General features: G+C 40.2%; 1 protein-coding gene across 6 annotated transcripts in view; it reads left to right on the top strand.

Moving 5' to 3' along the window:
• Window positions 1–25,864, top strand: part of FRY (FRY microtubule binding protein) — a 441,344-nt gene that overhangs the window by 326,520 nt on the left and 88,960 nt on the right. For all 6 annotated transcript variants that reach the window (XM_081045758.1, XM_081045755.1, XM_081045754.1 and 3 more), the window contains 9 exons: window positions 708–868; window positions 2,266–2,376; window positions 6,712–6,866; window positions 14,019–14,118; window positions 14,375–14,546; window positions 19,070–19,326; window positions 19,757–19,903; window positions 20,867–21,035; window positions 22,303–22,393. In XM_081045758.1, the coding sequence (XP_080901884.1) occupies window positions 708–868; window positions 2,266–2,376; window positions 6,712–6,866; window positions 14,019–14,118; window positions 14,375–14,546; window positions 19,070–19,326; window positions 19,757–19,903; window positions 20,867–21,035; window positions 22,303–22,393 (1,363 nt within the window). The remainder of the gene's footprint in view (window positions 1–707; window positions 869–2,265; window positions 2,377–6,711; window positions 6,867–14,018; window positions 14,119–14,374; window positions 14,547–19,069; window positions 19,327–19,756; window positions 19,904–20,866; window positions 21,036–22,302; window positions 22,394–25,864) is intronic.

Genomic DNA, 25,864 nt, shown 5'->3' with positions numbered 1-25,864 from the left:
GAATTCTATATAATTTAATAAGTTATGTGATTAAGAGAGATTTTTGTCTCACAGGGCAAATGGGCACGAAACATTTTCACCTAATAGAAGCATAGAGAATAAAAATGTCTGGTCAGTCTGGTGTAAAAATTAATGACTGTCAATAAAAGCTTTTGACATAATTACGAAACGCTGCAGCTCAACTGTTTCTACTTTTTCCTAATTTTCCTTAATTTTGATGTTGTATAACCAGCCCTCCTCATCTTCGATGGTCCATAATTGAGATGCAAGTTGACCTCTCAGCTAAAGTGTGTTTTTTTAAAACAGACAGTCTATACGTTATGCTTCCCAGTGCTTCCTAAAGACTGGCAGCAGCAGTCACAGGGACATTTCCTACATAAGCAGTAGCTGAGTGGAAGGTGTGTCAGGTTTTCCAGACACTGATTAGAAGAGGGTATCTATGAGTTCATCTCCTATCTCTGCTTCCTACTCTGAGACAAGATGCTAGTACCTACAGTGTGAGCAGAGAGAGAGAGAGCACAAGCTTAGAAAGAAAATTCCACGTGACTGACTTTTTAAATGTATGTTTTATTACCTAAAGGAAACTTGAGTTAGGAAATGAAATTACTCCTTTCTCCAAAATGTAAAACTCACGTATAATCATGACATAAACTGTGTTCACTATATTTTTCAGTCTAGTTGATGCTGAACTGCGTTTTCCTCCCCAGTTCACCACCGGAGATTTCTCTTCCCCCAGCAAAGCCTGAGGCACCATCTTTTCATCTTGTTTAGCCAGTGGGCAGGGCCCTTCAGCATTATGTTCACCCCTCTGGATCGCTACAGTGACAGGAATCACCAGATTACAAGATACCAGTATTGTGCATTGAAGGTAAGTCTCTTCTGCCGCAGTGGATGACCTTCATTAACAGTGGTCTCTTCCCTTACGCTGACAATCATGCCTAAATTAGGTTATAATAAATAATATAAAATATAAGTGCACATACAAAAAAATCAAATAAACACACACACACATAAATACATAAGCTGACCTTAAAAATTCCAAAGGTACACACATAAACATAGATAGATAGCTATGTATAAATATGTAAATTTTCCACTTGGGCTTACAATTTCAAAATTATAAACTCTTCCAAATTCTCACTTTACCCAGTGTTTCTCCTATATGAGAACCACACATTTTGCTTACAGGGTAAACCCTTTGAGTAGCTGCCTTGCTAATTAACTTCCAATCTAAAAGAAAAAAAATTACATACACATACATGTGTGTATACACATATATAGGAATATGAAACTTGTTCAAAATCTGCCAAGAGCTACATTCCCTTTTTAGTCTCCTAGCCTAAAAGACTCCCTGAAATAAATTTTGACACTACTAGAACTGTTCAAAAACTTCAGAAGCATGATTTCTTACAGCTTAATGTCTTTTAGAAAATTAACTATATATCAGCTCCTTCATATATACCAGAAGTTGCTGACACCCAGGCTGACTTTTGCCTCATGGAGCCAATTTAAACCATGACCCTAATATTCATCTGGTCCTGCTAATTACAAAGTTTATCAAGACCACCCCCCTTCTCTTAACTTCTCGTGTTCCCTCCCTCACTCAGAGGAACTAAAGGCTGACTTTTGCCTCATGGAGCCCATTTAAACCATGACCCTAATATTCATCTGGTCCTGCTAATTACAAAGTTTATCAAGACCGCCCCCCTTCTCTTAACTTCCCGTGTTCCCTCCCTCACTCAGAGGAACTAAAGTTTATATTTTTCATTTTCTTTATTTTTAAGAATCACAACTATCTCCATGTTTTTCATAGTTTGTCAATTTAGTACCTTAATCAAATATTTGTCAAGTTTTTCAGTTCCGTACGTAGTTGTTTGTCATCAAAGCAAAATATGCAAAGCTGTATTTGTCTTCTAAGTAGAATTTATTCACTTGAAATTACTGAAGGTAAGTTTATTTTAAATACTGTGAAATGGTCACTTTGTTTAGAATATATTTTTCAACATAAAGATTTGTTACAATCATAAAATTATATGTTCACCAAGTTAAATTTATGGGTTTTAACTCTTATAAAAAGAGCCAAAATTGGGAATCTGGTATTTTTTATTGAATCTATTAAGGAATACTTTAAAATCTTGTGGAAATAGCTGCTGTAAAAGACCCTAATCATTTTTAAGTCTGGTAGTTTTATATTTTATAGAGTCAGTTGCATGCAATTAGATCATGCCAGGTTTCATTCCCAGGTGTTTTGTGTTTTGTCATCAGGCAATGTCCGCTGTGCTGTGCTGTGGGCCCGTGTTTGACAACGTAGGCCTTTCCCCAGATGGCTACCTGTATAAGTGGCTTGACAACATTCTGGCTTGTCAGGATTTACGAGTAAGTTGTTAAGTATCTAGGCTGTTCTGCTTCGGGTGGGTTACTGAGGTGTCTAAGCACTGTTCACAGCACAGGCTCTTCCCACATCAGCCACAGGTTTATGTGTTCTCATTATACTACCGTGTTTCCCCCAAAATAAGAACTAGCCAGACCATCAGCTCTAATGCGTCTTTTGTAGCAAAACTTAACATAAGACCCAGTACTATATTATATTATATTATATTATATTTAATTATATTTAATTATATTATATTATATTAATTATATTTAATTATATTTTATTCTATTTTATTTTATATTATTTTATATTATATTATATTATTATATTATATTGACCTGGTCTTATTTTACTATAAGACCGGGTCTTATATTAATTTTTGCTCCAAAAGATGTATTAGAGCTGATGGTCCGGCTAGGTCTTATTTTCAGAGAAACATGGTTATATGCACCAGGATAAAAATCACAATAACATTTACCAAAGTTGACCATAAACAGGGCCATAAAGCAAGTCTCCACAAAGTTCAAATGATTGAAATGACACACACTCTGTTCTCTAATCACAATAGAATTAAACTAGTAATAAAAATATAATTAAGACATGTTCTTCCAGACAACCAGTGAGTCGAAGAAATAACAAAAGAAACTGAACATTTTTAACTGAAGACTAATGAAAACACTACATAATAAACTTGTGAGTTGTAAAGAAAGTCTTGCTTAGAATGGAATGTAGAGTCTTAAATGCATATATTAGAAAGACAAAAGGCTGATGATAATCAATGACCTAAGCATCCATCTCAAGAAGTAATAAAAACAATAACGTCAAACTCAAAAATAGTACAATGAAGGAATAATAGGGATAAGAGCAGAAATCAATGAAAGAGAAAAAATTAATTGAAATGATTATTTAAACCAAAAGTTGAATTTGTTAAAAGACTAATAAATGATTAAATCAATGGCAAGTTGGATTAAGAGAGAGACATGGCACATGTCACCAACATCGGAACTGAAAAGGGGGCATCACCACAGGTGCTATAAGCATTTAAAATAAAAGAGAACATATGAGCATCTTTGTGCTGGGAAATTTGAAAATTTAGGTAAAATAGACAAATTCCTAGAAAAACACAACACACAAAGAAAAGATAATCTGAAGTCAAATAAGTAATAAAGAAATTTAATCTGTAAGTGAAAATCTTCCCACAAATAAAACTTTAGTACCAGATGGTTTTATTGATGAATTCATCATTTAAAGAACAAATTGCATACATATAATACAAATCCTTAAAGAGAAAAACAACTCAAGAGGAAACACATTCCAATATATTTTATGAAATCGGCATAACCTTGACACTATAACCTGACAAGGATTTAACAAGATATAAAATTAAAAGGCAATTTCATTATTGAGCTTAGAAACAAAAACTTTAAACAAAATATTAGAAAACTGAATTCATTGATATATACAAAAAATCCTTGATTCATTCATGATCAAGTTGGGATTATTCAAGAGCTACAAGATTGGTTTAATATTCAAATATCCATCAGTTCATTAGTGTATTAATTATAATAACAGAGTCTCAAGAAAGGAAATATCATATGATCATCTCAATAGATACAGAAAAAGCATTTAATAAAAGTCTACATTCAAACAATAAAAAGAACTTTCTTTTTTATTGTTTTTATTGTTTTATTGATAGAGGGTATCTTAAAAACAAAACCCTATAGCAAACAGCATACTTAATAGTGTATATTGAAAATGTTCCCTGAAATTAAAATGACCAAGGAAGCCCACTCCCACTTCTATCAATATTGTACTAAACATGATAGCCAACGCATTAGGAAAGAAAAAATAAGATATCAGGAATGAAAAAGAGGAAATGAGATTGCAGATCTAAATGTGAAAACTGACAAACTAAAGTTTCCAGAAAATAAGACAGGAGGATATCTTAATCCCTGGGATTAGGGAAAGATTTCTTAAACAGGATGCAAAAATTACTAACCAGAACAAAAGACTATTTAATAACTTCTCTTCACCGAAAGGCACCATTGAGAGAGTGAACAGGCTTGCCATATCATGAAAGATGTTTGCAACATAAAACCGACAGAGGTTTTATCTGGAATATATAAAGGACCCCTATAATAAGGTAAATAAGATAAAGACACCTGTAGAAATATAAGCAAAAGACTGAAACAAGCTATGTACACAAGAAATTATCTAAATGGCCAATAAATATGAGACAAGGTTCTCCAGCTCTTCAGTAATCAGAGATGCAAACTAAAGCCACAGCATATGCTAGGTCATGTCCACCGGAAGGGCTGAAATTCAAAAGATTGACAGTATTGAATGTCGATGAGGAAATGGAGAAATGGGGACTCTCATACAGTGCTGCACGAATGTAAATTGGAATAACTACTCTGGAAAATTGATTGGCGTTATCTACTAACGTCAAACATAGCATACGCACAACCCAGCATTTTCACTCCTGTATGCACACGCAGTATGTGCAACAGAAGGCGTGCATAGCAATCTTCAAAGTAGCATATGAAGTCAAAAGCAGGAAACAACCAGATGTTCACAAGAGTAGAATGAGTAACGTACAGAGCAATCATGAGTTAGAATACTATGCAACAATGGAAATGAATGAATACAGATGCCTTTCTGTATTCAGAAACATAAATTGATTGAAAGAGAACAGGACACAAAGTTATGTACTGTACAATTCCATTTATATAGAGTTCAAAACAGCCCAAACTAACCAATGGTGGTGGAAGTCAGGTGTTGTTGCTTTTGAAGGAGAGAGAAGCTAGTGATTAAGAAAATGCACAATAAGGGTTGGGGGATGGGTGAGAAGGTGAAGGGATTAAGAGGTACAAATTAGTGGTTACAAAATAGTCACGGGGATGTGAAATACAGTATGGGGAACATAATGAATAATGTTAGAAAGACTATGTAGCATGTCAGATGGGTACTAGACTTATCGGGGGGTCACTTCATAGATTATATAAATGCCTAACCACTGCATTGTACATCTGAAATATTAATAAAGTAATATTGAATGTCAAGTATAATTAAAATATGTATATCTGTAGTCATGAGATGTAAAGTACAGCATAGGGAATATAGTCAATGGTACTTCAATAGCTGTGTATGGTGTCAGATGGGTAGTAGACTTGGTGGGGTTATCACTGTGTGAGGGATGTAAATGTCTAATCACTATGTTGTTTTGTACACCTGAAAGTAATAATAAATAAATAAGAAAAAACTTAAAGACACTTCAAACAAACAAACAAAAAACAAAGAAAAGAGAATGCGTAAGACGGGCTTTCATGGTACTGGTAATCCATGGTTTTTCACTTTGTGGTGTTCATACTAGTGTGTTCAATTAAGATAACGCACCATTTACTTATGAATCATAAACTATCTATGTATTTTATGCTTCGGTATAAAGCTTCTAAAGCACAATAAAAACTTGCTGATTTTCTTTCAAGTCCAGCTTTTTAATGAAATGTTATTTTTAAGTCCTTTGTACTAGTATCACTAGATTTTATCTAAGCCCCTTGAAAAACTAGGTTGATGATATTTGACCATCCAATTATAATATCACTCCCAACTGGGCCCACACCCTATAATAAAAAAAAATCAATTCAGAACCTTTCTTTCTCCATCTGCTTGCAACTGGCTAGGACAGTGGATGACTTCAGGAGAAAGCAGGAAAATGTTATTTTCTGAGGGGAATTTAACCTCCAGGCACCAGGCTTCTCCTGGACAAATGGGACAGTAGCTTCAGGAATCAATTAAGTATCCCATTAATTCTATCTGGTATGCTGATGTTTTTATATTAAATCTGTCATTAAGAAGGGTTTATCGATATTGTATTTCTTTTTTAAAAGATTGCCAGTTACGCTTTACACAGTATATTTAGTAATCAAGCCTCAGAAATATTCCCTCTGATTTTTTTCCTTAACAGACTTTACACACATAAAAGCTCTCCTTTTATATATTTATTTTTTTTGCCAAATACATGTATTTTTCAGAAACATTTTAAGTGCAAAGACGAAACATTGCTAAAGTCTTCACCTTTCCAGAGTTAAAAATCAAGAATGAATGGACCCTGTATGACAGGTTTACATAAGTCCAGTTTAGTTAAGACTTTTCCATTTCAGTTGCAATGTTGCGCCTCTTAAAGAGGAACACGGGGAATAAAAGTTAATCCAGATGAATACTCAGCCTCCACTTTTCATTTACCCCCATTAGTCATTGGCTAAGCTTGATGTTGTGTCTTTCCGTAGAATAAGCTTTCATTAAATATAAATAACTGGTTTCCTCCATGTATTCAGGTTCATCAACTCGGCTGTGAAGTTGTCGTCTTGCTCTTGGAACTTAATCCCGACCAAATAAATCTCTTCAATTGGGCCATTGACCGCTGCTACACAGGTTCCTACCAACTTGCATCTGGTTGCTTCAAAGCCATTGCAACCGTGTGTGGAAGCAGGTATGGCTCCTTGTAAGTGGAGGGTGCTGGTCAGGGGCAAGTACAACTAATGTTGCTCTTTGTGATACGAATGATTGAGCCGACTCTTTTTGCAGTTATTCCAGCAAATTCTATGGGAATACAAAATGGCCTCTATTTCCCCAGCAGGTGGACCACTCTCTGTAAATGAGCTACATTGATTTTCCATGTTCTTCCAAGAGAGTGGTTTGTTGTTATAGCACTCTTCTTTTTAATTGCCTGAAAATTCATAGTGAAATATTAGAACAGGATTTGAAAAGGATCAAGAAGATATATTAAAGGAATTTCCAGAAATGTTTGTGACAGGTGTGAACTTGAAGCCCTTCGGCCATCTTGACACCAAACTAAACCCAAGAAGCAGCCTAAAAATGCTAAATCCACCCTGTCCAAAACTTCAGAAAGGAAGGAAAGAAAATGTGGCACCCCGGGTCCCACAGATTACACTTTGAAAACCACCACCCTTGTTACATAATTTACTCATTCAGTATAGTCATTCTGCATTATGATTTATTGAGTGAAATAATTTCATAGTTAAGGAATGAGGGTTAATGAAAATCCCCAAACTGCACAAACTTTACCCAACAAAGAGCTTACGTATTAGAACTTGAAAGAAGGCAGCTGAAGTTTATCTTTGAAAAGACTCATATAGACTGTTGATTTTTCTTTTTTAATCAAATGTTGTATTTTAAATAGCTGTCTTGAGCTACCGGATCAAGGGAATAAAAGTGAATTGATTTTAGATTCTAGCCTACTATGGTTCTGAATTAACAAGAACAGAATTTTAGAAGACATCTCCTTTCAATAAACATAAAATGCACATGCCATTTAGAAACAAGTTTGTCTTTAAATTTTTTATTTTTCTTTTTTAAAGATAGTAGATAACATTTCATGTCTAAAGCTTTCATTTTCCATAATCTTAATAGAATTTTTATTATGTACTTTTATCTCCATAAAAGTTATAGCAATGAATATAATCTAAACTGTCTCATTTTTCTATCATTTTATTTCTTGATGTTAGCCTTACGAAAGAATATTTAGACCTGTCGGATATTACCAAAATGGCATTTTTTGCAAAAATCTCTTTCTCCAGTGTTTGTTTATTTTAAAATATTTCGAAATATTAAGAATGAATTTCTGTTCACGTGACACTTGGATTTTTAAAAATATATTTAGAATCTATGACTTGGACCATTAATTCCGTTGACAAAAATAAGGATAGTAAAAGTTACGTCTCTTCTCTGCCCTTCTCCCAGTGAACTTGCTTTGAACTATTCTAGCCAAATTTATTTCATTGCAGGGCCGTCGCATAAAATGTTACACAGCATTCCTCTGAATAATTCTAGGTATTTTTCCTTAGGGAGAACAAATAAATGCTTTGAGAATTTAGCAGAATAGTCTCAATTTCAGTAATATCTCCAGTCACAAAAATAGAAAATCCTCTATATTTAGAGTAGATTTTTTAAGATATCATCCTAAACTGTTTTGGTTTCTTAGACAAATATGGCATTTCAAGCTACATTTATGACACTCATCTATTCTGAAGGTGACCTGTGTGACAAGACGGGAGCCCACACTCTGTCCCTTCTCACCACAGGGCACGTGCAGAATTTAAAGTTTCAGCTGTGGCCCAAATTTGCTCTCTTTTCCCATAAATCTTCAGACTGTGTAGTCTAAACAAGCCTCGGATTTGTCTGAATAATCTTTGCACTTATGTTTTCAGTGCTGTTTTTCAAAAGAAATTCTGGTGTTTTAGCTTTTACTTTTTTCCTGCATGTTTGCCTCTGAAAGACACCTAAATGCCTTATCTTACGAAATCATATGTTCCTGAATAGTCATAAGCAAACTGGATCATATTTTAAATTTTTCAAACAAGTTATCTGTATAATTGTCACTCCTATGAGATTCATTTTCCAAAGTGAAGACTCCATGTAAGTAATTACTGCCTCCTTTTCCAATAGGAATGATCATAAGCAGGATTTATTTTATAGGAATAGGACAGTTTATAAGCAAATTCTTTTATTAAGGAACCAGTTATTATTGACTTGAAAATACCTGAAAGATTGCACATTTTTTAAAATGTTCTTATTGATTAAAATTTTCAACCTTTAGTTTTGGAAGAGGAAATGAGTCATTTTTGCATAGTTAATATATCAATATTCATCATCTGTGATAATGGGGAAAAATGGGTCTTTACATTCTTGGTTTTGGTTTCTTTTGTTTGTATAATGAAGAGTGAGACAGAGACAGAGAGAGAGAATTGTGGACTTGATGGTCTCCAGTCAAATCTATAACTATAACTATGATATGACTCTGGTGACATTGAGAGATTTGGAAGCCAGAGTAGAACTAGAATAGGACCAGAGAAAGTGAGGATAAAAGTAGAAAGTGATGGTGGAACTGGTAATATTCATTTTGAAGAATTTTTCATCAAATGTGTTTTATGTTTGATTAAAAGCTACTGAATGCAACTTGGTACTATAATGTAGCACAAAAGAAAACAGTTCACCTGTTAGACAGCATTGGTTCAAATAACTATGACTTCTGTGCGTGTTCTTATTAACTTTCCCCTCAACTCCAAATTGTGTCAGTATGCAACAGATAAGGAAATTGAGAAAGAGATTCAATGGCTTGCCAACGTTATAAATCAAGGTAAATAGTGTGTTCTATATTAAGTGTAGGCCATTTTCAATCACTAACTTAACCGAATTCCCTTCACATTTAATTAAATACTTAAGAATTCCCTTGTTTTTACTGTTACCTTCCAAAATACTACGAAAACATCTTTAATAGATGTTTCAGAATTACACATAAAACCAAAGTTTTACCTTTTAAAGAATTTTGGGGTGTTTATTTTTGTTGTCATTGTTGTTTGATTTTGTTTTTTGTTTTTGCCTTAAGTTAACGCTCTATAAATCTTTCCTAATTTAAATCAGGCCCAACAAACCTGAGTTCTGAAAAGTGAATGCCCCACCTTTCCTAAGGGAATAGCATTTGTCTGTTTCCAAGGAAGACACATGAAGCTTATGACTCATGAATCCCCTACCTGGTGATGTGTGACCCCACCTGGTCCAGTTGGCCAGCTGGAGGAATGCAGGAGTGCAGGGAGTGTGGGAATTTGGGCCTGGGAATGTACTGTTCTTAGCATGAGTTCTAGCCCTGCCTCTAATCAACCTGCGTGCTCTTCAGCAAGTTACCACAGATGCTTACTCATGGGTAAAACGGGGGTGATAATGGTCCTAGGGTAAGGATTAAGTAAAACCAGTCTCTTGATCTGAGGCCAAGCACCTAGTCAGCACCCTGTAGTAAACACTGCTATTATCCGCCAGCTGTTGAAGGTGAATAGCTACAAAGTAATCCCTCTACCATCCAGTGAACTCTTTTCAGAATGCCTCAAAATTATCCTGAGCTTTGTCATTTGGTCCTAAAGAAACCAGAGCTAGTGGGTATTTCCCAAATTCTTCAAAAATCTTTTCTCTTTTAGATCGAAGAACAGTTGTATTTCTTGTGTTCTTTGTGAATCGTACCGAGCTTTCACATTTCTTTTACCATTTGTTTGTTACTCTGTGTGATCATAGCCACCTTTACTCACCTTTTACCCTCCACAACCTATGTTGAATAATTAAAAACTGAAAGGTGTAAAATTCCGTCTTGAGCCTATTTTACACAGCTAAGTTCAGATGATGTATTTGTGCTCTCTTGTTCATTTGAGGTCTTTCTCATTCTTCCTTCTCTGGATTTCTTTCATTTACTGTATCTGTCTTATTCCTCCTCTCAGTGTTGTTTCGCATAAATTCCATAGCTCAATCTTAGGCAGATAATGGCAAATAATCTTAGCCCTCATTACATGGTCAAGTGCACGGCCCTGAGTAAGAGAGAGACTCTGCCTGTCCTTTTCCGGCCTGCAAATCCCCAGTGATCCAGAGGTGTTTTCCAATGCTCTTCTCTGTAGTAATTAATATATATGAATTAAATCCCTGTGGCTGAGACAGAGATGTAGGTAGGGCACCTCTGCCACATGTCTTTTCTGCTTTCACAATCAGCTCTGTTTCCAGACACTGCAATTTGTAAGAATTCCAAAGTAGACGTGGGCTGTCCAGTAGCGCTGGGGATAAAAGCCTGAGTGCTGTAGAGTCAGGCATATCCAGGATGCAGTCCAGGCTCCCTACTCCCACGTGACCTTGGGCAAGCACCCAACTTCCTGCACCTCAAACACGATTCTGACGAGTAGATCACAAATCTAGGTAAAGGCCTTGGCACAGTGAGTGGCACAAAGTAAGCACATCGTAACATGAATGTCCATGGCCTCCCTCTCCTCTTCACCACCATCACCTGTCACCACCCATTCCCCAGCTGACACATCAACCTCATGCTTTGTGTGCATGTAAAAATAAAACATCTAGAAAAGTAATCACTTGGGAGTGCAAATTACTACAGATGCTTACTCATGGATAAAATGGGAGTGATAACAGGCTTAGGGTAAGGATTAAGTAAAAGCAGCCTCTTGGAGGGCAATGGAGCAGTGTCTACCAAAATTTTAAATGTGCCCTTTGACCCCACATGATCTCTTCTAGGAATCTGTTCTGAAGAAATACCTGCACATGGAGTTTGTGGCATTATAATAGTGAATAGGTGGAATGGCAGAGGTTGTACTCGCCAGGAAACAGCTTCAGAGTGAAGATTTGAGTGCGGGGAGTTTGTTATTGAAGCCGACAGGGAGTTCTACAGGGAGTGAAGGAAGTAGGACTGGGCAGAGGAACGGAAACTTCAGCCAGTCTCACAGGGGCTGCTGGGGGTGGGCATGGCCTTGGCCTAGGCACGTCTCAGGCTGAAGGCAGTTCCCAGAGAGGGGTTTCACCAGCAGGATGAGCCTCCAGCACTTCGGTGGGAGAATGGAGTGCCTGGGCCCTGAGGGGGTGTAGGTGGCACACTGTCCACGCTGTGGCATGCTGTGCAGCTCATGGCTCAGGGAGCAGTCTGAGCTCCAGACATTTCGTGTAGGTCGTATGATCACGTCGATGTGATGGGAGAGAGGCAGTCAGATGCAGGCCTTTGCGTATGCACGTAGTAAAGGGCTGGGACACACACCCAAATGTTGACAGTGGTTGCCTCTAGGGGAGGAAACAACAGTTGGGGGAGAAAAGGAGGTGGGGCTCGTCCACATTTTACTCTGTACACCTGCCCTGCCTGTCATGTGAGTGAACCATCTTCAGAGTGGGTCCTCTGGCATCATGTGTTTCTTTGAAAAGCAAAGTATATTCATGTGTTACTAGTATCAAAAAATTAAATTTGAGTAATACAGAAAGTGAAAACAGAGTCCTTTTTCATGTGTCTAACCAATTCTCACTCTGACTTCTCATAAGCTTACTATAAGATGGGTGTGTATTCATAGTAGGATTGTGCCTTTCTAGAAGGGTGAAAGTTCTAAAACAGAACTTCGGCACAGTATAATTATATAGAATCACTAAAGGATAAACAACACATTTTTTTCACCTACAGGTTTGACTCAAAATAAATCCATCATTCACCTTCTGCATATAAACTATCCGCTAATTCTTCATCTCACCAGTTTTCTATGTATGACCTCTTTTCCACTATAGACTAAGAAAAGATGTCACCTTTCAAGAGTGTTATATAACAAGAAAAAAAGTGGATTTGATCTCCATTTTCCATTTGACGATACCATTAAACCACATCATCTGTTCTCTCCTGGCTCCCATCCCACACATGCAATCAGTTACCAAATCCTGCTGACGTTTTTCTCCTTGGTGTTTCTCAGATCTGTCCCCTTTCCTGTTCCGACTGTACCTGCCCCAATGCAAGCCCTCATCAGTTCCCATCTGCATGATTGTCACAGCTTCCACTTTGGACCCCCTGTAATCCATTCTCCACATAGCAGCCAGAGTGAGTCTTCAAAACTCAATGTCATTTCCTCACCCCACACTGTAATTCCTGTAGGATCGTCGTAACTTTTAGGATGAAGCCCATAGGCTAGTCATCTTCTGAACACACCCACCACCCGTCTCCTTCTGTTTCTCTAGGTATTTCTTTCACTCAGAGATTCTTTCCTTTTATAGACGGTATCCTGCTATTTTATTCTCATAATCTTTTAAAACGCTGTTCTCTCTGCCCAGAACACACCCACACTATCCCTTCCATAGCCTGGTTGAGGTCGCTCCCTTGGAAAGCCTTTTCTGAGCCAACTCTGGCTTCGGTGTCCCTCGTGGGGTCCACCGCACACTGTGGACGCCCCCATCATAGCTCTCATCGTAACTAGACTGCAAGCCGGCTTGGGGGACGGGCCAGCCTTACTCACTTAGCGTAAGAACTTTGCAGTTCTTCCTGGTATGTTTGGTACTTAATAAATATAAATGAATTCATTGAAAATGTTAAGTCAATGAGCTATTAAGAAATTTAGGCGAATACTATTCGGTGGTAAGAAAAGATAATATAGGAACATTTGTGACAACATGGATGGATCTTGAGAGTATAATGCTAAGCGAAATAAGTCAGACAGAAAAAGCAGAGAACCCTATGATTTCACTGATATGTGGTATATAAACCAAAAACAACAAAAGAACAAGACAAACAAATGAGAAACAAGAACTCATAGACACAGACAATAGTTTAGTGGTTATCAGAGGGTAAGGGGGTGGGGGATGGGTGATGAGGGTAAGGGGGATCAAATATATGGTGATGGAAGGAGAACTGACTTTGGTGGTGAACACACAATGGGATTTATAGATGATGTAATACTGAATTGTACACCTGAAATCTATGTAATTTCACTAACAATTGTCACTCCAATAAATTAAAAAAAAAAGAAATTTAGGCATATCGTCTAAATGCTGTCCTTTCTACTTGTATTTGATTTTACTTAACATTGATATGCATTAGATATTTTTTGTGTTTATTTTTCCTGGTGTGACAAGATTCAGTTTTAAGCAAAAATAGAGCTATTTCCCTTTATCTACTAATAAACAGTAAAAGAATAAGGGGGAAAATTGCCCTGTGGGCATGGGAATGTCATCAGTACGTGTGACTGAGGTCAGTGTGCCATCAAGAATTTTGAGAGGTAATGATCTATCAAAATTATTACCCAGGCGGTCTTATAAATGATGCTTTTTTTTTTTTTAGGAACTATCCCTTCGACATAGTGACATTGCTAAACCTTGTTCTATTCAAAGCCTCTGACACCAACAGAGAGACCTATGAAATCTCCATGCAGCTCATGCAGGCACGTACCATTTACTGATATAGAAACTTTCATCCTTGGGCACAGAAAATAGAAATGGGTTGGTGTCTATTGATATGCATTTATTTTCTGCATTTCACTGTAAACACAGGAGCTGATGCTCTCCCTTGAATATGACTATATTAAAATATGTGCTCATTAGTATGGTTACTTTGAGGCTTTATTAAATAGAAGTGTTCCTGAGAGAGCCAGCCAATGTTTTTCTCATACTGTTTTTAACTTTCCTACCTCTTTATAGATCCTTGAAGCAAAACTTTTTGTTTACTCAAAGAAAGTAGCTGAGCAAAGACCTGGCAGTATTCTCTATGGAACCCACGGCCCGTTGCCACCCCTCTACAGCGTGTCATTAGCCCACTTGTCCTGTGAACTGGCCAGAATGTACCCTGAGCTCACTCTCCCACTCTTCTCAGGTACTATGCAACAGTCAGTGATGAAACATGTGATCACTTCTCTTCTAATTAATCTTGCTTTTTACATTCTAGTGTCATTTTAGAGTCCCAATTATTGATGTTCAATTTGTAGACCAAAATTGCTGTGGGCTAAGTCCAGTTACATATAAAAGTAAATTCTAGAATATTTTTAAATGTAAAAAAATGTGTTTATCTAGAAGATTGTAAGTATAAATAAACATAGGACAGATGCAGAGATGCTTAGATTAAGCATGTTTCTACCTACATTATCTATGTAAAATTTCCCGAAGAAATTCAGTATGGGTGGTATAACTTCTAATACATATAACTGCTGTAAGTTGTTTGTTGGTGATGACTGTGATGGTGTTTTGTAGCTTTTATGTTGCCACTTATATAAATTGTTGACAGTTTGATATTTGGCACATCTTTTCAAGTGATCTTTATGAAAAATTTTTGTGAAAATCCATTTTTTAAAGAACTACAATTGCCAATGTCTTGCCTTAGCTCACATAGTACCTTGCAGAGGCGCTGACTTTGTTCCCTTGAGGTCACCTCCTTTTCCATCTTCATCACCACTGCCTTAGTCCAGATCCTCATCAGTCCCCCACCCCTGCCTCTGACACCCCGACTTCCATCCACCGCCATGCAAAACCAAATACGTACAGCATTTCAATTCAAACGTCTCTGCCCAGATGCCCTAAAGATAATAACATCTTCTATCTATTGAGTGGCTAACATGTGCCAGGCTCCATGCCAAGCACTTAATATACATTTCACTTATCATTTCATCTTCTGGCCCCATGAGTAGAGGTTAGAAATGAGGCTCTGGAGTTAGGCAGCCTGGGTACCTGGCGGGCGCTGCTATGTACTAGCTAGCTGTTGGATCACCCACAAGTCACGGAGCCTCTAAACTCTGTTGCCTTATCTGCAGTAATAACTACCTCATAGGGTGTGAGGATGAAAATGAGCTAATAAATATCAAGCAATTAGCCCAGTCCGGGCATGGGACTGTCACCACCACCACCATAATCATCATTCCCTTTTTACAGATGAGAGGGTGAGGCTTAGATACGTTCAGTAATTCACTCAAGATCATATAGCAAGAAAGCCTCCAAATCAGAATTAAATCTAGGCGTCTTTATCCAAAGCCAGTACTATAAAATTGGAACGCCTTCATCCGTAAGACTCCTCCTTTTCCAAACTTTCTTTACACGCAAGAATTCTCTACTCCAGTCTCACGTAATCTTTTACCAGCACACCAGCCCCTTTTGTAAATCCTTGCTTCTGTCGACCCTGTTCTGCTGGAAACACAGATGCTAACTGATACTCTACCTTGAGTACAACTGTATTAAAATAGTGTTCATTAGTACAGTTTCTTTGAACCTTTATTAAACGGAAATGCTTCTGAGAGAGATAGCCAATGTTTTTCTGCTGGAAATGGCCCTTCTCCCCTTCTCTCTAACTCCTAATCTTCCCTAAGATCTAATTTAAAATTTCCTTCCACTGTGAAAACCTCTCCATCTGTCTGAGACAGAGTTATCAGAGGTAGTCATATCCTTGCATTGTGCCTGAAATGGTGGGGGAACTCAAGAAAAACCATTTTTGATAAATTAATTCTCTTCTTAGAAAACTAAAATTTATTTCTATTTACTTCAACCAAGCGTTGAGTGCCACCTCTGTGCCAGGCTCTGTGCTTGGGTCCTCAGAATACAGCAGTGGATGAAACAGTCTTTTCCATCAAAGGTTTATAGTCTAGTAATAAAGGAAGACGTGTGATTGTATGTTATGATACAATACAGGAAGTGCAATTTAAAAAAGCACATCCTGTGTATGAGATGGAAAATGAAAGAGTGATCAATTATTGAGCCATGGATATCAGGAAAGACTTCCCAGAGTTGATGTCTGTGCCACAGTTTGAAAGAAGAGTAGAAATTTACAAAGCAGATGAGTAGCTGACATTGGCAAGTAGGTAGGCATTACAGACCGAGGAAATAGTGTATGCATTGGCCCAGAGGCATAAAATAGCAGGTTGCTCTTGAGAGATTACGTAGTGGTCAGTTTGTCTAATATAGTATATTGCAGGGACAGGGGACGTCATGGACAGACAGGCTGCTGGCAGGAGTCCAATCCTGGATGACCTTGTATGGTTCCCCAAGAAGTTGGTAGACCAGTGGCCTCTGTGTCTCCCTTGGAACCCCACAGAACCCTGTGAACAAGGGCACCCGAGCAAGCTGCTTGGACTTTGAAAGCCACTGATCAGTTTCAAACAAGAAGAGAGAGGGGACAGGATCAGAGGTGTAGGGCCAGGCAGGAAGTGGGAGCTCAGCTTGGGAGACAGTGTAGGCATGTGCCAGACATCCCATGTATAGACAGACCAGGGTCAAGGGAAGGCTGGCACTAGCAACTCGTGGAAGAATAGAAGCACTTTGAACCAAGGGAAGAGGTAAGGTCATGAAGGGAGACAGCACAGAATGAGAGGGAGATCTGGACACCCAGCTTCTGAGGACTGGCCAAGGAGGAGCAAGGGCAGCGAGGGTGCGGAGGCACGGGCAGAGACAAAGGACGCCTGGACCATGCGTTCATGGGAACCTGGAAAAAAAGGACTTAGGAGGGTGCAAGCCATCCATAGCCTCGAATGGAGGAGAGAGATCCCAGCAGACAAGGACTAATGTTACCCTCTGGCTTTCACAATTCACTGGTAATTCACAGTAGTTGCCATGGAGATGTGACAGCAGAAGCCAGACTCAGCAGTTTGGCTGAGAAAAAAGGAAAGAGAGAGAGGCTGGGGCTGCAGGAGGGTAAGGCAGAGGACAAGCGAATGTGATTTAAGCAAGTTTATCAGCTGAGAGGGAGAAGCTGGTAAAGGGGAGAGAGGAGATAAATAAACAGTACAGCAAGGTTAACAAGAAAGGGAGCTCATATAATGAGTTGCAAGCAGGTTCAACCTAAGTTTTCTTCAAGTATTAACCTTTAGGCTATTTTGATTTATGAGGAATAACTTTGTTAAATAATGTAAAAAAATATATAAGGAAGTTATAACACACCCCTAACTCTTGTTTTCACTGCCATAAAGTGCCCCAAATCTTTGTAACCGGAAGTGCTTTTCCTCCACCCAACTCCCAAAGCACACTGTGTGTGCCTCTCTGCGTCACTTGTCACCTCCTGCCTTGCCCCAGAGTCATCTGTGGACATGACTTGTCTCCGAGCGTCCTGCCCAGGCCCAGGGACCAAGGCTTCCATCACTGCTCTCTCCGCGGAGACTAGACAGAGCTTCACACCTAGAAGAGGTCCGGTGTGTCGGGATAAATGACTGTTCTGAGGTTATAAGGATCTGAACACGTGTCCTCCAAGTCCATGACATCAGTCATTACATCCATAAAGTTTAGAAATTTTAACCAAACGAAACCTGACGGCTTAACACTGCCTGATTACTGTGGCATGGCATTAAATACACTCTGTTCTTCAAAATGAAAAGTTGTCATTGTAGTTCTAGGAAGAGGGCCAAGTCAGTTAAAGCTGCGGCGCCAGGGGTCTGGTGGGCTTCCTGGCATCCGTGTGTGTTGTTCGCAGCCTGAGCTCCCTGCACGAGAGCCGTCCACGCTGGCTGGTCACAGGAGCACCTGACCAAGCTTCTGCCTTTCCCGGAGTGACAGAGTGTGTTTGCCAGGGCTGCCAGCATGTACAGAAAGCTGTGCTTTTATTTCTGTAGAAAGGTGTTCAGATTATAAAATTCAAGTGCTGCCGATGGTGAAAATGCTATCAAGGAAGTCGTGGTGAAATGACCGGGCAGGACACACAATTTCGCCCCCCCCCCCATTCATTTATGTCATAGAGCAAAGTGCAGTGTTGAAAGCGCACCTTCCACGTGGTTGGCAACCTTCAGGTGGGCACCATGAGCGTGGGTCCACGCACTCGGCTCGTGTCCCCAGAGGCTCACAGCACACTTTTTAACAGCTAATTGTGCTCTGTGTGGAAGATGCTCTGTAAAATATCAGCATAGTGGAAAGACAATAATCATTGCTACAGTGGTCCTAAGCACTGTTTAGAAGAGCGTTTGGGGTGACGGGCACTGTCTCGAGCATATTCTGTACATGATGGTTCCATTACCCAGTGTGGGGCCCTACCAGTCTGACAGAACAGGAAACTGAGGCACAGAGAGGTTAAGTAAGCCACCCAGAGTGGCATGCAGCTAGTCTGTGCAAGGACTGCGTCTAATCACATGCCCTCCAATCCCAAATTCCTTGCTTTGTCCACTCTGATGTGCCTCTTCCTGCAACAGTGGATTTGAACTCAGGAGCGTGCACTCCCCTGCTCTCACCAAGCACGTGTTTTCCCCACTGTGCTCTCACTGTCCTCCAGGCACCAGAAGTGACAGGCTTCAGGATAAGCCTCGATTTTAGGATTCTGCTGCAGCTGTATATGCTTTGGAAGCTGAGGGCCCTGTGTGACCTGTCAGTGGTGTTGACGTTTAGTTTATTTCGATGCAGTAACATGTGGCTCTTGGTCACTGCCCTTCTCTTTAGAGGTGAGCCAGCGGTTCCCCACTACGCACCCCAACGGGCGTCAGGTCATGCTCACCTACCTGCTGCCCTGGCTGCACAACATCGAGCTGCTGGACAGTAGGCTCCTCGTCCCAGGCTCCAGCCCCAGCAGCCCAGAGAACGATGGCAAGGACCGGGCAGGAGAAGCCACCGCCTCCCAGGGCCTGAGAGGGAATGGCTGGGGCTCCCCGGAAGCTACGTCCCTGGTCCTCAATAACCTCATGTACATGACGGCCAAGGTACATCCTCCGTAGCATGGCTGCTTTGTCCCAGAATGCCCTGCGGTCACCAAACCCCAGGCTGCAAAGTGGCATTTATCGTTAAAAACCCCATGACTAGGGCCTGGGTGGTAGTGATAGCTGCATGACAGTGGGAATGTCCTTCATGCTACCCAACTGTACACTTCAAAATGGTGAAGGCGGTAAACTTTATTATGTGCATTTTACCACGGTTTCAAAAATAATAAGAAGCTTACCGTTTTTTATCACGTGAATAAGTACTATGCATTTTAAATTGCTGAAAGTGGCCCCTCTCAGACAAATGGCCATGTTTCCCCCTTCTTATGACTTCGAGTTGGCCATGACCCTTAAAACGACTTTCAATGGAACATTTTGCATCCTTGCGTTTCCCCACGTACCTCCGAGCCAGTTTTGCTCTTGATTGTTGCAGTACGGGGATGAGGTCCCTGGACCAGAGATGGAAAATGCCTGGAATGCACTAGCCAACAATGAGAAATGGAGCAACAACCTGAGGGTCACCTTGCAGTTCCTGATCAGCCTGTGTGGGGTCAGCAGTGACACACTGCTCTTGCCCTATGTAAGTGTTCCCCGGGCTCTCGGTGGCCATCATTCCTGTGGGTGGCTCCATCTGCAATCTGCAGTTCAGAATGTGCTCTGCGCCAGGTAAAACAGAGATGTTAAATGCCAGTCACACTCATCTCCTGTGAGCTTATCCAGGTGTTACATAAAGGTCCCTTCTGCCCCCTGAGAAGCAGGCTACTATGTCCTAGTGACACCTGTCATCCATTTGCCAAGCCTTTGCCCACAGAAGCCTATGGCTTAAGGGGTGGGTATTTTTCTAACAGTTACAAAAGCTGCCTTCTATAAACATTAGCCCCGTTATATAAGATGCCTGATACTTACTGTTTGTAGTTAAGTATGACATGATCAACAGAAATGACAGCTTTTTAAAAACCCCGAGTCACATGGCATTGGTGTGAGGTGGCTTCCTGAGACATTCTCTGCCTGCTGCTTGGAGCCCCATTGGCCTCCCTGCAGCCTCCCTGCCTCAGGTGGTAATAGGAAGCCCCAGTAATGCACAGCTCTACTCCAGAATCCTTTTTAAAATGCAACACCATCCAAACTGCACAAATTCATTTGTTTCTAGAGGAAAAGAGAATAGCAGAGGACGGGATTCCTCTTTAAATAAAACTAGCTAGCAGGTTTTTTTTCCCCATGGTTTGTATAAATAAAATTCTTCTCAAGACCTTAGATGGCAAGTTTTCAGCTTTTAGATAGAATCTGTGAGCCCCAAAAGTAACTCTTGTAAATGCCGCTATTAGGAAAGATGAGGCCTCTGACATACAGTCCCATCAGACGTGAATGTGGGGAAGGTGAATTTAACCCGACACTGGGATTGTCACTGGCAGGCCAGAGGTGGACAACCAGGGTGGTACCTCGGGTGGACGAGCCCTCGGCGCGAGTGGGTTCCCATCTTTGCCGCATCACACTGTTACGGACAAGGTTCTGGAGAACATCCCTCTGTTGCTTTTCTTCTCAGATTAAAAAGGTCACGATATACTTGTGCCGTAATAACACCATCCAAACCATGGAAGAGCTGCTCTTCGAGCTGCAGCAGACGGAGCCCGTGAACCCCATCGTCCAGCACTGCGACAACCCGCCCTTCTACCGCTTCGCGGCCAGCAGCAAGGCTTCGGCCGTAGCCTCTGGTAGGGCCAGGCTACAGGGCAGCAGCTTGTCCTGGGTCTCTGGGTGGCCCTCTGTGTGGGGCTCTGTAAGGATATGAGCATGTGTTATCACTTCTTATTCTGGAATATGCATTCATTGAAGAGATGGCTTGATGCGTGACAACATGGATGGACAGAATCAGACTTATAGACACAGAAAACAAGCTGATGGTCGCCAGGTGGGAGGGGGTTGGAGGGTTGGGTGAGAAAGGGGAAGGGATTAAGAAGTACAAATTGGCAGTTACAAAATATTCATGGACATAAAGTACAGCTTGGAGAATATAGTCAATAATATTATAATAACTATATGTAATGTCAGATAGAGGCAAGACTTATTAGGGGATCACTTGGTAAGTTATATAAATGTCTAATCACTGTGCTGTACACCTGAAACTAATATAATATTGAATGTCAACTATAATTGAAAAATAATTTTTAAAAAAACAGAGATGTCAGGTGAATGCGGTGATTCTGTGAGGCTGACTGACAGTCGGGGTCGCAGTGCTCATATGCCCAGAGCTTTATACTTGAGGCCCATCCCAGGCAGGACGCTGCAGTCACTTAGGAATCTCATGTCCAGACCCTCTTTCTTGTATCGATGGGATTCCCTTGGCAAAAGTTCTCCCAGGGTTGACTAAAATTCTCCACAGCTGTATTATCACCTTCAATAAACTGGCCTGTCAGCATCTTTTCATGAAATACATAGCATCCTCCTCAAATTCCTTGAAGACAGCTTCGGTTTGTGTACCGTCGGGACTGCCTGCAAATGTCTCTCCTCTCCTAGTCTCCCACACCCTGTGTGTGCCCCACACGCTGCTCCCGCAGCAGCGTTCCTGCAAACAAGCAGCAGCCTAGGGCTCAGAAGCTCTAGAAACGTGGACTTGCTTCACTCACATTAGTTCAATACCGCCTGGATCCAGAAATGCTAAGGCAGCCAGCGGCAGCAGGGCTGGCCACTGTGAATGACCTCATTACGTGGCCAGGAAGAAGGGGTTTCAGGAATGTGGTAGCCTCGGTTTATAAGAGAGTTCCGGAGGTTGGTCTGCCCATAACAATGTCTGGGATTCTCCCATTTCGGGGTGTAGGCGTGGGCTTTGTTTAGAATGTCTGAGATTGTTCAGAAGATAGCAGGCGTCCTTCAAACATGAGATTTTACAGGCAACCCTTTCCTGGAATTACTTGAGACTTGAGCTTGACCCCTCCTCATGCATTTTTTTCCTAAGTGTCTTCCTTCCGATCCCATCCACAGGAACCACCTCCAGCAGCAACACGGTGGTTGCCGGTCAGGACAGTTTTCCAGACGCCGAGGAGGGCAAGCTTTTGAAAGAATCCGATGAGAGGTTGGTGCACAGATCAGCTTAATATCCAGTTGAACTTTCAGCAATAGTCTGTATAAAGGCAGCAATAAACGTGTGTGGGTTTCATAAATTTCACACACACACACAGAGAAGACACACATGCACACAAATCCTTTGTTTTTAGAAACACAGATTGACTTTCGGACTCTGCTCTGTAGATACGATTTCTTCCTGAACAAAGCCAGAGAAGACAAAGATGAAAAGTTAGGGTGTTGTTCTGATGACTGCACCCCACTTTCTAGGGCTGAACAAAAACCACTAGTTGTCCTGCTACTGGGCACAGACCATCTGAAATTAGAGTGCATTTCCACATGAAATTTTCAAACCTGAGTGTTAAGTAATTTCCTAGAGACAGAGTAGTTGTCTTGAGATGAATTCCATGAAACTTCATCATTCTTATTTCGCCTTTGTCACGTCTGAGTTAACCAAGAACAGTCTTTCTCTGCTCAGGTAAGTCTCAATCTCCTTCTCATTAGCTCTTCATGGTCGTATTTCTCTTGCCCGTGTCTCTGCCTTTACATTGCCAGGACCTACTCAGAAGTAAATAAGATCTGGATCACTGTTTCCTGCAGTTGAGCGTGGCAGGCAGAGACACAAACCAAAAGAGATCAACAGGACTCGAAATTCAAACATAAACATTAGCATGCTTGCCATGGTGTTGAAACACCTTAGGCTGAGCTTTTTCTAGTGAAAAGGCACAGGGAGCCCTTTCGTTTAAGAAATTAGCAACCAGGATGACATACTCACAAATTCATATTGGAGAAAATGCAATGGGATAAATAATGAAAATAATTCCCTTAACTCCAAATGCCCTCAGACGCCTCATGACTGTCCTCGTGCTTGTGCCTGAGACTTGGCAGCAGCTGCAGGTGGGAGTTTACCTGACACAGGGCTGCCTGCCTCTAGAGTGGTGAGGGCTCACTCTCTCCTTCAGCCGTCTGTACGTGCCTCAACACACGTACTGCTGGGGGGCTGCCCTGCCTTGAAGCAGACGTTCATCCATCAGCTTTCCTTCGCACTAAAAGCCCAAACCCAGCTGAGTTGTCGACCTTGCCCTTCATAGTTCTGTAAGGCCTTTCTTTCTTTCTTAGAAATGAATAAAGGTTATCATACTCCATAAGTCAGTGACAGCACAAGATTGCTAATTAACATGTTATTTTTCAGTCTATATTTGCTAGTATCTGCTTTGGAAAACTACCTCATGGTTTTTTTAAAAAAAAAATCCTGTATTTCTCTAAAGATAGATCTATCTTTCTGGCTGGTATGAACATTCTTTATAATTTGTTGTCTAATATGAATGTTTCATCTTAAATTTATTTTGGGTGGTAAGGTGCTGCATTTCTATATATTAACATCTCACTGCAGAGGTCCCTTTAAAACTGGAGTTCAGAGTGTCCTGCCTAATTGTTTAGAGGTGGCCTCTACAATATAGAGACCTGAGAGCGTCTTTAAGAGAGGCTTTCTTGTTTAGCTCTTGATTTTCTCTTCTGACATCACCTCTCTATTGTCCATTGGAAAGCCTAATGCAGGCATTTACCCATATTTTTTGTACACATTGGTACAAGCTATCTTTCATACTGACTATATCTATAGATTGATTGGTCATAAACACACATGATCATACACATGTAAATATTATATCCCAAAGGACTCCACTGTTCCATTGATGCTACTCTTCACCTACCCTGTTTCTCTAATAGAGTCTCTGGTCCACGGGAGTGGACTGCACCCTCAGCCTAGGATACCTTTTTCTCTTCAATCTACTTATCACCTTTTTTCCTTGTAGACCAGGACATGTTGGTTGGTAGTTACTTGTACACATGCTGATCTCAGCCACTAGATCTTAGCTCTTGGGAAGCAGAGACCATGTATCTCTTATACATATTTCTATCCTTAACCTACTGTGCTGCACATAGTGGGAATATTTTTAATGTTTATTCAGTATGTGCATGAAAATTGGAGAAACATCACAGGTCCAGGGATGGATAAGCTGTCCAGACACCACCCAGTCCCCTTTCTCCCTCCCTCTTGCTAACTCCATGACAGAGACAGTTATTTACTCTGTTCTACAGAAATAATAATGATCAGAATACTGACAGGGCTGCTGAGTTACTGTCACCTGGGGATGCTGGTCTCCAGAATACATTGTTGGACTCCAAAGGGCACCATGGAGTTGTGAGGAACAGCAGCCCAGCTGCCATGTTCCTTATGACTAGATTAATGATTCTTTGATGTCATTGAGAAATATTCAATAATTCCATTCCTCCTGGCAAAAAAAAAAAGTTCACATAGCTTATAGTAAAAAGACCATTAAAACAAGGGTAAAAGAATAAGAACCAAGCTAAGAGGAGAGTGAGATAGTTGTGTCAAAAGTTCTGACTAAGGAAAACTGCTAAAACTTAATATTAACATAAGTTTGAGTTTCTCAGTAGCCAAAGTGAAAAAGAAAAATATAGTGAATTTTATAACAGTGCATCAAAACAAACAAACAAAAATGATTCATCGGAAGCTACTAACAGAATGAACCTCTAAACTCTAAGAAGGATTTTTCACATAGTTTTTTCAATTAAACAGCAAAGTGAACACATCTTTTTATTAAAATAGCAGTTTATAGCAGTTTGTAAAATATACAGAAACAAATTCCATAAGTATTTTCAATACATCAACATTTAATACAAGCCTAGTTTATAAATTTGTAGTTCCATGAGAGGATTTTTCATAGGGAACTAAAAGCAATAAACTTAAAACTATGGAAGTTTCCAGTGATCTGTCTTGAGAGAGGGGGATAAAAATCAGTAATCTACAGACAGTTGCCTAAATCTTATTTTGAGCTAAATCAACAGGATAAAACTTAGGAAAACATTTTGTCCTTATGGTTTTTCTCTTATCAGAGCTATTTTCATGATCTATTTCTTAAGTCATATATCTTTGATGTTAAAGACTGTTCGATCTACTTAATCCCTGAAATTCCTCTAGGGCCCAGGCCCAGAATTATCTTCTCTACCCCAGGAAAGCAAAGGGAAAGGACAGATTTGACTCTTGGAAGTCGTTTTTTTCTTTTTCCTTGCTGCATGTACACTGCATTGTGGTTTCCATCTTTCCCAGAAAAAGGAGGAGAGTCTGGAAGAGGCTCACTCCTCCCCTGAGTCTTGGCCTCATAAACACTCCCTAACAGTCCTTTAGATCCATCTCCAAAAGGAAAAGAGAAGAATTGCCACCCATTCTATAATTCTTCCTGCCTAGACCCTCCAGAGCACGACTGTACAAATGATGTATGTGGCGATTCTGGAGCAGCTAGGAGTCTGTGTCCCGAGCAAATGTCCAATGTGCGATTCTTAAGTCACCCTGGTTTTGTTCCTTGCTGAATGAGGCCTGGCTGCATATGCTGCTTATAACTTCACCTTTGTCAGCACGAGCATGATCAGAGAGCTTCTTCAGAAGGTAATAGGTTTG

The sequence above is a fragment of the Rhinolophus hipposideros genome, assembly GCF_964194185.1.
Source record: "Rhinolophus hipposideros genome assembly, chromosome: 4".
Classification (NCBI taxonomy): domain Eukaryota; kingdom Metazoa; phylum Chordata; class Mammalia; order Chiroptera; family Rhinolophidae; genus Rhinolophus; species Rhinolophus hipposideros.
The sequence above is the reverse complement of the archived record's forward strand: the minus strand, read 5'-3'. Positions and strand labels throughout refer to the sequence as shown.